The sequence below is a fragment of the Scyliorhinus canicula genome, chromosome 5 (assembly GCF_902713615.1).
Source record: "Scyliorhinus canicula chromosome 5, sScyCan1.1, whole genome shotgun sequence".
Lineage (NCBI taxonomy): Eukaryota > Metazoa > Chordata > Chondrichthyes > Carcharhiniformes > Scyliorhinidae > Scyliorhinus > Scyliorhinus canicula.
In genome coordinates this window covers 168,863,996-168,877,071 of record NC_052150.1, presented here as the reverse complement: position 1 = coordinate 168,877,071, position 13,076 = coordinate 168,863,996, and the positions used below count along the sequence as shown (strand labels likewise).

At 42.4% G+C, this 13,076-nt stretch overlaps 1 protein-coding gene across 8 annotated transcripts in view; it reads right to left on the bottom strand.

Annotated features, from left to right (window-relative positions):
• Positions 1 to 13,076, bottom strand: part of stam (signal transducing adaptor molecule (SH3 domain and ITAM motif) 1) — a 133,672-nt gene that overhangs the window by 37,105 nt on the left and 83,491 nt on the right. For all 8 annotated transcript variants that reach the window (XM_038798036.1, XM_038798041.1, XM_038798038.1 and 5 more), the window contains 4 exons: positions 10,134 to 10,209; positions 9,798 to 9,893; positions 935 to 1,081; positions 702 to 792 (listed from right to left, as the gene is read on the bottom strand). In XM_038798036.1, coding sequence (XP_038653964.1) covers positions 702 to 792; positions 935 to 1,081; positions 9,798 to 9,893; positions 10,134 to 10,209 — 410 coding nt within the window. The remainder of the gene's footprint in view (positions 1 to 701; positions 793 to 934; positions 1,082 to 9,797; positions 9,894 to 10,133; positions 10,210 to 13,076) is intronic.

Below are 13,076 nucleotides of genomic sequence, written 5' to 3'. Positions count from 1 at the left end.
ACAATATATACAGATTTGTGTGGATCCCAGAACTTTCCATGGATACATTTCCAGCTCTGGGTCTTCTATAGCCTATGATAGAGATGGAATGCCATGACTCATTAACAACTCCACATTGTTTGTATTGTGCAACTACCAGAATGTTATATGGCAAACGACAAGGCGAAAAGAATTTGGCCTTTGCTTGCTTCACAATTGCTATGCTCCTCATAACTCTGTCAACACCATTTTTTTACATATTAAATCCTCACCCACCATCAGAGTTTACTTCTCGGATACCCTTCTTCACCTTCAGCATTTTGACTTCAAAATGCTGTTGATAAATTATTCCGTGGCCATACTTCTAAATTCCTCTGCCCTAATTCCCAGTTTCACCCTGATACTCCAATGCAGATGCCTTTGCATCCACCCTCCAGTATTTACAGCATAAACCTCAGCCATCATCTCTTTACAGGTTGGGGTGTTCTTTATATTCTCCTCCAGCTTGCTTTATCTTCCCCATTTCAAAAGCATCCTCAAAACCAATGTCTTTCACCCTACTTAAATAATTTCCTATGTGTCATTTTGGGGTACTTTGATGTATATCATGCTGTCAATTTCTAACCTACCAATGTTACTCAAACTGCATGTTTTTAAAAATGCTTCCCATTGTTATATTTGGATCTAGGTTGATACAGCATATGGATATAGAATAAGCTCACCTTTTGCCAAGTCCTCCTCTTCCTTTTTAATTGCTGTTACATTTGGGTCCTTCGCCACCAAAGCAGGGCTTGCCTTCGCCTGTTCAGCAGCCTAGTTAGAAATAAACAGCACGTTAATAAACAGTTAATTTAAATCAAGGCTCAAATTTGTATCTTCATAAGTTTCAGACCAATTACTTTGAACTGCACAGTCGGCAATTCATACAGAAAATACAATTGTCAAAAAAAACTACCTGAGAACCTGCAGCAGGGAACGTAACTCCTTGTTCCTTCAGGTTTTTTATCATCGCAGATATTAGACTAAGTTGAGGGTCATTCTTAAATTCCTCTGCCCATTCTACCATGAGGGCTTTGAGTTTTTCACAGACCTTTGGGTGACCCTGAAATAAAAATTAAGATGAGAGAACAGCTAAGGAGCCATATTAAATTGTTATTAATGAAACTGAGTTAACGTTACCTCATTTATTCTGTCACCAGAAATGGTTATCTAACATAATTCAGGTTGCCAACAAATATCAACAGATATGGGGTTAGATTCTCCGTCAGCCGATGCTGGTATCAGGGTCCACGATGTGGTCAAGAATCACAAAAGCGTGGTCGACACGGGGTGTTGGCGGGCTAATCCGAACATGATGCTCTGGTTCCCTGCTGGCGCCGGAATAGAGGTTTATGTCCGCACGCCAGCGGGAGTATGTGAATAAATGCAAATGTGTCTTACTAACCCATTTTGATGATGCTCTCAGCATTTGTGAGCCTGCAGTTGTGGACCTCGCGGTGGGCCAGTGGCGCAATTCCATAAGGGAGTTGTCCCCAAAGTTCACCCTCCCTACCCACAATACACTACCAGCCTACTAAATAGGAAGATCCTCCCCAGGGACCCCTGCGATAGGGAGACGCCCCCCCCCCCCTCCCCAGTGACCCCCCAACTTAAAGAACCCCCCACATAGGCCCCCTGAACAAGCAAAGCCCCCACAGGGACCTCCAAACTAAACAGACCCCCCCCCCACAGAGACCCCTGTAATTGGGGGACCCCCACAGGGGCCTCTGACTAAAGGCTCCCCTAAAAAAAGACCCCTGCCTGGAAGCTCGAGAGCAGACCACCCAGGGGCAAGAACAAAAGCCACAACTGTAACACTTATTTGGAAGTTCCACGTGTCCATTTCTGGAAGGTGAACAGCTGTGACCTGTGCCCAGACCCCTGCAATCCATTAGCTGCAAGCTATTCATTACTTTCTAGTAGTGAACTGTGATTGAAAGCTTCCACAAACCATCTGCAGCCTTGATTCTTTCACCTCCCTTCATGGATGAGTGACTATTCAAGTAGTGAAATGCCAATATTTCCAAACATTGACCACAAAAGTGGCAAATTCATTCCAATCCCACGCTTCAGTGCACTTACTGATTGGTTTGGGGTCCCTTGGGGGAGGGTCTCCCTATTCCAAGGGTCCCTGTGGGGGCGGTCCTCTCCCTATTACAGGGGTCCGGTAGCGGGGGGAGGGGTAAGAGAGCTGATAAATGTGCTTGGCAAGTGATACAGAATTGCTTCCCAGCTGGATCGTAAAATGTTGCAATTGACCTCCAGTGGGCAGATATAGGGTGTGATTTAATTAAATAGGAACAAAGTTGCACAGCGAGTTCATTCAGCCACATGTTTCCCGTTACTCGCAGTGCCAAGAAATACAACACTATTAAACGGCACTCTGGTTCATTGGGGCCTCAGCGGCCAAGGCCGGACACAGCCGTTTTCTACACTGAGGAGCTCCGGTCGCCAGAACTCCTCAGTGTAGCGGGAGATCAAGACACCACTCTGGAGGGGCAGCACGGTGGCGCAGTGGGTTAGCACTGCGGCCTCACGGCGCCGAGGTCCCAGGTTCGATCCCGGCTCTGGGTCACTGTCCGTGTGGAGTTTGCACATTCTCCCCGTGTTTGCGTGGGTTTCACCCCCACAACCCAAAGATGTGCAGGGTAGGTGGATTGGCCACGCTAAATTGCCCCTTAATTGGAAAAAATGAATTGGGTACACTAAATTTATAAAAAAAAAGACACCACTCTGGAGCTCCCAACGTGATCCCCCTCCCCCAAACCCTAAAGAACTATGAAAGAACCGCACCCCCGCCCCCCCCAACACCCACGCAGGATAACCCTGGCCCGAACGCCACCAAACGCAAAAGAAATGCCAGTTTGCCACCTGGGCAGTGCTCCTGCCAACTAGCAGGGCCACCAGGGCACCTTGGCGATGCCAGGCTGGCATCCAGGTGACACTGCCAGGGCAGCATCAGCAATGCCAGGGTACCACCCTGCCCAAAGGCCATGCGCCTGGGGGCCACCAATCCCCTGGGAGACCCCTAAGAGTGCCATTCTGTCTGGTCCCGGTTTGTGGAGGCACACTGAACGGTCTCCCAAGTGAAGGGGATAGACGCAACATCTCGGGTATCTCAGGAAACTGCATATTAAAGTGAAACTAGCTATCTCATTGTAATATGCAGCTTTTCCAAAAAGTGATCCCGTCCTCATGTTAGATCTCGCGAGGCGTTGAAAGCCGGGTAGACCCCAAGAGCAGGATCTCCTAGCTTCTATCAGCCATGCTGTGCTGCGGTGAGCTGCTTTTCAGGTGCAGCATGCCCTTTCGATCGCGCCCATAGTCGCCCAGAGTATCCACCAGTTGTCTCTCAATGTAACTCAGCTTCCAAAAAGGAAGAATAGCTAGTTATCCTCCAAGTAAGGGGAGGGTAAGAGAGACATTGCATCACCACCTGAAGATGTTTTCTCAGGCACTATAAATCAGATGTCCCTGTCAACTCAATTGCACATAAAATCTTGCTCGGAATCACAACTTTAGCAACAAACACTGTATTAAGAAAATAAAACAGGAAATACCCAAGAGATACTCACACCAGCACAAGTTTATTGCAGTGGTGAGATCAGAAAGAGCACAGAGACACAAAGGATTTTGTACACCACAGTTAAAATAAAAGAGTATAAGGTAGAATTTTCTCTTTGCCATAATTTCCGAAGTATCATGAAAAGGAAAAAAGTGCTCCCTTATCTCCCAACATGAATTACTAAATTATTTGGGAATGTCAGTAAACTTGTCTCGAAAGTCCAGCTTTAGACATCAAAGACAATTCTCTCAGTATATCCACAGGGGGGGGTGGGGGGGAGAAATGCTAGGATCCCAAAGAAGGTCCCACAAAAAAAAAATCCGGGGGGGGGGGGGGGGGGGGGGGTTAGCCCTCCCAAACCTACAATTCTACAATTGGGCGGCGACGGCCAAGCGAATAACGGGGTGTACAGAGTTGCTGCTGTTGAGCTGGTGCACAATACGCTATCAGTTATTCTATTTAATTTTTATTGTATTTTGTTTATTATTCACTATTTTCTTTTCTTAGGTATGTTGGGTGTGCCCTTCTCTTCTATGTATGTGTATATATGTTTCTTATCCTGTGTACGGTAAATATACAGCCCACAAATTTTTTATCTTTCATCGCTCCCTCTGATACACAGTGGCAGTAGTCTGCATTACATACAAGATCCACTACATCAACTCACCAAGTCTCCTTTGACGGCACCTTTCAAACCTGCAACCTCTGCCACCCAGAAGGGCAAGGACAGCAGGTACATGGGAATACCAACTGCAGGTTCCCATCAAAGAGGTACACTCCCCCAACTTGGAACTATACCCTTATTCCTTCACTGTTGCTGGATCGAACTCTGGAACTCCCTTGCCAAAAGCACTGTGAGCACACCTACACCATGTGTAGGTAGCTCATCACCACCTTCTTGATGGAAATCTGGTTGGGCAACAAAAGCTGGGGTCGCCAGCGATGTCTACATCCCACGAAATAACAGAAGAGTAAGATTTCTTTAAAGTTGGATAGTGTGATTAGTTTCTGAATAAAGATCCAACCCAGCCTTGATGGGCAAAATCCTTCTATAAATCAAAATAATAATGCAATTTAAAATTTCCAATGGATCTAGATTTTGCCTTTATAAATCACTCCTGTGCCTCCAAGCACAACAACTATTGAATGCAATCCTTGCTTTTGCCTGTTGAGTCGATGAGCACAAGCCAGATCATTATGAACCTTAGCAAAAATACTCACCTTCAACATGCACACCGCGCATTGGCACAGCAGTGTGTTTAAACAGGCACATTCGGGTTACATTGAGAAGCTCGATAATGATTTTCAAATATAGCACAATGCGGCACGGAAGCGCTTTAACTGCTGTAATTCACTACTCTCAATGTTCTTGTTGATTGCCCTTCCTTCATTTCTTTCATTTTGCCTTTATCATTTTTGGTCCTTGGGTTGTTAATGGAGACATACCTTTAAGTTGAGCAAAGTAAGAAATTCAAAGTATAGTATATTGTGTTATTAAGTTTTGTATTTTTGGCAGAAGAACCCAGACGTTATGGCACCTAAGAGATTGGATGGGTTTGTTTCGACTGTTTGGCTGCTGGCCAATGGATTAGCCAGGGATCGTATTCTGCCCAGCAACCAATTGAGAATGGTTCCTGCCAGGTGGGGGTTTCCAGAGAGAGCCCACGATAAGCCACTGGACCCACAAGTTGGAAGCAGCTCTCTCTCTCTGCTACCAACTGTCTGAAAGGCAGAAACTTCTAGACCCTTAAAGACGCTGTCTCTCTCTTTCTCAAATGCTAGCTGCTTGCTATTTCTGAGAGTCTACAGTGAAAGTCATTACAAGCTGAGAGTTATAAGGGGTTAGAGATTAGATAGCATTTAACCAGTTGTATTCGCTGCCTTTTTAATTATAATTACTGTTGATAATATAAAGTTAATTGTGTTTAAATTTATAAACCTGGTGACTGTAGTTATCGGGTAGCCGAAGGGGTATTTTCAAATAAAAGTTAATTCCAACTGTGCTGCAATCCAGGGTCAAGTGGAGCTGGAATTGACTGCAAACTGCCCAGGGTGTTTGTAACAGAATTCAAATTCAGCTTCCTGTTTTCTAACTCATTAATCTCCAAGGAATATAGCAGACAGCAGCTCAAAATGGAAAAATGATCTAAATAAAAACCAGTTCACTATAAAAGAGACTTACACTGTATATTAATGAATCCAATCAACAAGGTCAGTTATCCTTCCAACCAGCCATAACTTTGACATGAACAAGAAAAGGTCATTTGCAAATTGAAATTTAAAAGGGGAATACTAATAATAATTCCTCCTTAATGTTCATGACTATTTTTTAAAAAATTTTAAAAGATGCAATATTCTCATAAATTTCCACTTAAACATTCGAAAAACACATTAAAAATTCTGAATAACATGTACTAAATTCTGTGTTCGTTTTCTTTGTATTTTCAAACATATTATTTTCGCCACGGTCATGGCGGTGATGGTTCTTACTTTTACCTTTTATACCTTTAGTATAATATTTGAGGATGTTGAGTGCAGGAAATATATAATTAATTCCAGTGAACCTTAACCTTCATATATGATATATGATACCATTAAAGCAGTATTTGTTCGATACTTTTGTGTTTCAATATTCCTTCAATCTTGACTTATGTTCATTTAGGTGAACGATCAAGAACTAGCTAACAGAGAAAAGCAGAGATTTAACCTGGTTACAACAAGCAGATTGGCACTCATATGAAGTGTAGTGACTAAACAGATCCCATTGTGTAATTTGCTGTTCCCTTTACTTTGGTAGAATAAATAATTCAGTCCATTTACATCATAAATTAAGAATAATAGTAAAATCACTTGTCCACTATGAAACCCGTACCAGCCTCCCCGAACAGGCGCCGGAATGTGGCGACTAGGGGCTTTTCACAGTAACTTCATTTGAAGCCGACTTGTGACAATAAGCGATTTTCATTTCATTTTCATTTTCAACCATAGTTTTAAAAATGAAGAATTTGGACAAAAATAAGTACAAGGCATTAGGGACTTTGGGAATAGTGAAAGTTAAAGGTTCCTTTGAAAATAAAATCATTTTAGCTTCAAACTACTTTGCAATCTTCGCAAAAATACTTACTGCTAATGCATACTATTTTGACTGACACAAAAAAGCCCTGCTTGCATTAAGCAGCTCTGCAATTATTTTAAAAATTACACATTAAGGTTGCCCCAGTCATTATAGTGTCTTACTGTTATCACGGGAACATGTAATTATGATATTACAGATTTTAAGGACAACTCGGTTTTAAAGCCACATTTCTGCTTCAAACTTTTACATCGAGTTTAAAAAGCCTTTTTTCAAACAAGTAGTATGGACAGAGAAGGTGACAAATCTTGTCAGATTCTCTAGAGTTGGTTATTGAGAGTCATTAAAAGGCAGAGATGCCTATTAAATTCTAAAATATGTGAAAACACTTTTGGTTCTGAGGGAATAGGAAGCAGGAAGGGACTTGAAAGGACCTCGACATAATAATATAATAATCGCTTATCGTCACAAGTAGGCTTCAATGAAGTTACTGTGAAAAGCCCCTGGTCGCCACTTTCCGGCGCCTGTTCGGGGAGGCTGGTACGGCAATTGAACCCTCGCTGCTGGCATTGTTCTGCATTACAAGCCAGTTGTTTAGCCCACTGTGCTAAACCAGCCCCTAATTAACTCCTGGCGAAACAGTTATTAACATAGCTGCTAACCTTTGTGTTTTTTGAATTGTATAAAGGAGGTTTGTAAGAAGCTTGCGATAGTGTGAGAAACATTAGCAGCACATAGCTCAAAGCTGAAATAGCCAGGAACCCCTCAGAAGAACTTTGAGAGACACAAGAGGGTTTTTTTCTCTGCCACAGGAATCAAAGAGGAAGGTGTTAAGAAACCAACTGCTGTTCTATCATGAGTGCAGAAAATCTTAATGTGCGGTAACCACAGAACTAACGATGAACAAAAAACCTTGCCTTTCCCAAAACTTGCTTTACCTGCTGAGTCCCCTTGAAAAAGGAAAACACTGACTGGTCGACTACAGGAGCTATTGCAGCTGCTAAGCTGAACGTCAGGTTTCAATGCCGTCGCTGCAGAGATAAGAAACTCAAGAATGCAGCAGTAACTCTTCAGATTTATTTGAATATTTTTGGCAGCTTTTAAATCTTTGTATGGGTATTTTAGTTAACAATTTATCATATTTGCCCAAGTAACTTTATCTTTGCGCACACACATTCTTAGCTCATAGGTCAATTTGAGGAAGCATGGTTGTGACACTGGAAATAATCATTATTATCACTGAAAACTGTAAATAATAGTAAGGGAAATCTAGACCATATAAGGCACAGGGATTTATTTTATTTCTAATCCAAATTTACTTCTAATCCAAATTTTACCACTGTCCCACCATGCAGGATTTTGCATTTTCTGAACTACTAGGGTTCTTCCTGTAACGGACATTTACACAGCGCTATGGACTCAGCGTTATGGACACTGAAAACTCAGTGCTTTCAGCTTCTGTGAGGGGAAGACACCCTCATCTTGCAAATATTAATACAAATCAAGAGACAATATCAGTAGACCAGGAATTGTCTTAATCAAAGACCAAGTGAAATTAATGGCCCAGAACTTTCAATTGGAAATCGCATCCGGGACATGTCCTGCGGTTCACCCCACCAGTATCCTCCTAACCCGCCCACTACTCCCCAACTCCAACTATCCTCCCTACTATCACCTACTCATGACATCTCTCCCGACCCCACAAACTACCCTCCTGACCTCCCGACTACTCCCTCCGCAATCCCCCAGCAATATTCACTATGCTCCAGACTATTTCCTCACCCCAGGCTAACCAACCAATACTACGCAACTTCTGTCTGACCACCTGATTTCTCCCCCACCCCCTCAACGATCCTCCCAGTCCCTCACCCTAGGCTCATTGTACCCACTTAGCAACTGCCTGGCTTCTCAAAGTGGCTGGGACTTGAAACGTACCTGCTTTACAACAGCTAGTGCTTCCCTCAGACTCTGCTAACCGCCACAGGAAGCCTGAGGAACTCAATGCACTGCATATTTTCACCCGACCCGAGTCAGAAAGTTGGTTGAGAAATGCTTTCCGACAGGTGTTCCAATTTCCTCCCACAGTCCCACAAACATGCTAGTTAGGTGAATTGGCCATGATCAATTGCACCTTAGTGGGTTACTGGGATTGGGTGGAGTCATGGGCTTAAGTAGGGTGCTTTATTTAAGGGCCGGTGCAGACTCGATGGGCCGAATGGTCTCCTTCTGCACTGTAAATTCTATAATTCGATGTCAAATCACAAGAAGTAATCTATTATTAGTGTCACAAGTAGGCTTACATTAACACTGCAATGAAGTTACTGTGAAAATTCCCTAGTCGCCACACTCCGATGCCTGTTCGATTCCACAGAGGCAGAATTCAGAATGTCCAAATTACCTAATAAGCATGTCTTTTTGGGACTTGAGGGAGGAAACCAGAGGAAACTCATGCAGACACGGGGAGAACGTGCAAACTCCGCACAGACAGGTGACCCAAACCAGGAATTGAACCCGGGTCCCTGGCGATGTGAAGCAACAGTGTTAACCACTGTGCTACCACGCCATCCATATTGAACCTAATAACTAGCACCATTACAACTGAGCTCAAATAAATTACTTCACGCCATCTCCTTGACTATGTAGCTTATTTCTGGAACTTCCTTCTGCTCAAAAGCTTTCTTTCAAATCAAGATAAAATGAATCTTAACATTCAGAAGCCATTTGCATCAGTATATAAAGTGCATCCCAGATTCAAAAGACATCAGAACAAGGAAATGTGTAAACTTTGTAACAGACAGTGTGATACAAGCAAGAAGTTCTTTATTAGCCCTTCGCTACTCACAAATTTTCAGTCTGAACTCTTAATTTAACAAATCCAAGACAGCAACATAATAGAAACGAACAACAGAATTCTTACAAGAAAACAATCTTTAAAATTATTCAAATAAAGATCATGAAATGCATAGCAATTGCAAGAGCAGTTTAACCAAGTGTACTGAAAATGAATTATTGGAGAAGGCACACCATAATCCCTTACTTTTCTCAAGAATAATTGAAATACAACTGGTCATAGGCAACAGCAAAATTCATTTAGCGTGGTTAATAAAAAAAAATTACATCAAGAAGTACAAATTTGTTTACCTTATTCAAGACATTGCTTACTTCACTTGCAAAGTCTCTTGAGCAAACTTCAAGGTGAAAGATTTTGCCACAGTTTGATACACATGCTCCTAGCAGCTTTAAAGAAAGAAGTCAATCATGAACACATTCCATAGTGTTGAAAAAGATGAACAATGAAATATGCTACAGCACTACCTTGGGAATAAACAGTAATATCTCGTTACAGCATAGAATGTCAAAAATAGGGACAGTCAAAGTGCAGTGGCCCAAAAATGCAGATAATACTGCATCACACCAGAGAAACCCGTCATACAGGAAACTACAAATAACATATCCCGTGGGATAAATACTACTTACAGTTAGTGCCTGCATAGCAACATGAGGATCCTTGTGATTCACTCTTTTCATAATAGATCTCAAGCAGTCTTTCGGCCTAATGATATTAAAAAAAACTACTTACAACTCTTATTACTTAAGAAAAACAATACAAATGTTTCTAACTCAGCAACAACTAACTCCAATCAAATTCAAACTGGCTTGCAAATTATGAGAGTTAAATTTAATAGAGACAGCTGTAAAGTATTAGCCACAGGAAGAAAAGGGCATAATACATAGTCCACAAACAACATGGAGGGTGGAATGACAAATGACTAAGAGGCATTTGTGGACTCAGTGCCTAACATATCCAATCACTGCAGAGCAGCAACCAACAGACAGAATGCTTAACCTAATGAACAGGAAGCTTGAACTGCACAGTGCTCTAGTCAAACCGGAATAGTCTTGAATACTATATTCTAGTTCTCGCCACCGAGACACAATTCCAAGCCCTGGAGTCAGCTGGGAAAAGGGCCACAAGATTCAAAGGACTCAAACAACTACAAAACTCCGGTCTTTCTCACCTTGTGGGATAAATTCTATTCAAGAAGACAGGTCCCTGCATATGAACGCATGAAGCTCCTAGCAAGCATAACTGAGCCACATTGATGTTCTTTATTCATTCTTGGGATGCCAGTGTCACATGTCGGACAGACTGGATAAAGATGGTAGATTTCCTTCCTTAAAAAGGACATTAGTGAACCACTTGGGTTTTTACGACAATTGGCATGGGTTTCATGGTTATCATTCGACTTTTAATTCCAGATTCTTACTGAATTCAAATTTCACCATCTGCCATGGTTTGATTCGAACCCAGGACCCCGTATCATTGCCCTGGGTCTCTGGATTACTAGTCTAATCACAATACCACTAATCCATCGCCTTCCCTAATGTGAGCTCACATTATTAATCTTAAATTGGTTATTGGCATAATGACCCCGACCGCCTCGCATATTTCTGATACGCAAATGAAGACAGGCCCCTGCATATGACCATATGTAACTCCTAGCAATCATCTGTGAGTCACATTGTGAGCCCACATTATTAATCTTAAATTGGTTATTGGCGTAAAGACCCCTAACCCCTTGCATATTTCTGATACGCGAGTGACACATTTGCTATATTTGAATCTACACCTGTACACATCCAGAGTGTGTTGGGAATTACACTAACAACCAATTTAAGATTATCAGTTGGGCTCGCAATGTGGCTCACTTGCACTTTCAAGAAGCTACACATACTCAAAAGCAGGGGCCTCTTCTCTTGAGGTGAAAGGAACATGTACATCCGCTGTGCCTTTTTGAATTAAATAAAAGCATAAGTGCCAATAGTTTATTGGTGCATTCTCCATGGCAACACCTCCTCCAATCAGAAAACTTGGCAGCCAATCTGCACCCTTTCCACATGCAGTATAAATTGTTGCTGACTTCGAAATTTGGCATTTTTGCATCTGTCCTAATGAGTGCAGGACTTAAAACTTCAAAAATATGCCTGTTTCTTCCCCCCCCCCCCCCGTAATCCTCAAGTTCTGTACTACCAAGCGAAGTGAATTGGGCTAGATAATCTTTTGTGGAATTCAACGAGGGGAAGGGAAACACAAGAGGAGGAATGTGGGAAAGTAGAAGAGCAAGAATGACAGGAATTAAGTTGAGGCCTGTTTTACTACCAAGGGTGGGAGGTGGGGGAGGAGGTCCCTATGCTGTCGGTATATACACATCACGAATGGATTGGCCCACAGGGACACTTGATAATGGTAACAGCACTGGTCCGGTAGGAAATTTGGAAACATTTCACGGTAACTCATGGAAAAGTCTGAACAAAGATAAAACAATACATGTGCTGCACATCACCAAACAAAAGCATAAAAACTTTGGTGAGCAAAGAACCACATGCATTCAGCGATCTGGCAGCTTAACACAACAGCTATCAATTGTGAATGTCCATCAGAGGTATCAAAAGCACTCGGGGGCCCCCTCAGATAACACTCCATCCCTGCATGTGATTTTACTCCTACTTAATGCCCTCTCTATTTTTTGTGACAGCTGCATGTTTTGACCAGATCTACTTTTTGCAGAATGAAAGGAGAAAATACAAAGCAAAGAAAGCAGAAAGGATAAATGCCCTCATCATGGAGCTGCCAAGCTGCGATGTGACTGCTTCAACACCAAATGTCCTTGCTGGGATGTGCAACTGCATTATAAGAGTCTTGTTACCTTGTTCTGCTCAGATATGCTGCAACTTGGAATATCTGCCAACCACAAGTGCAGTTCAGCCAGTCTAGCCCAGGGAGGTACACTCAAGTAAATAAAAAATAGACAATGTAATCCGACCTGCTGTGTCTACTGTGCATTGCAATTAAAGCAACTGGAAGCAGTTGCAGGGAGGTGTTAGGAGCTGCATTTCATACATGCAAAGCAGACTGCACTATTTTTCTTCTTCCTTTCGCGGGATGAGTGCATCGCTGGCAAGGTTACCCATCCCCAATTGTCCTTGAACTGAGTGATATGCGAGGTACATTCGGAGGGCAGTTAACAGTCAGCCACACTGCTGTGGGTCAGGAGGCACATCGAATCAGAGAATCCACAGTGCAGAAGGAGGCCATTTGGCCCATCGAGTCTGCACTGGCCCCTGGAAAAAGCACCCCACTCAAGCATACACCTCCTCCACCCCATCCCCTTAACCCAGTAACCCCAATTAACCTTTTTGGACACTAAGGGCAATTTAGCATAGCCAATCCACCTAACCACTGTGCTAGTTCAATTTTAGTAGATCCCGTTTTGAAATAGAATTACCTTAAAATTAAACTTCATATTTTAAGATTGATTCAATTTATTTTAAGCAAATTAATCTCAATGAAAATTAATACACTACAGACAAAACATCAGCATTCTAACTTCTCTCATATGGTTTATTTATTGAACCATA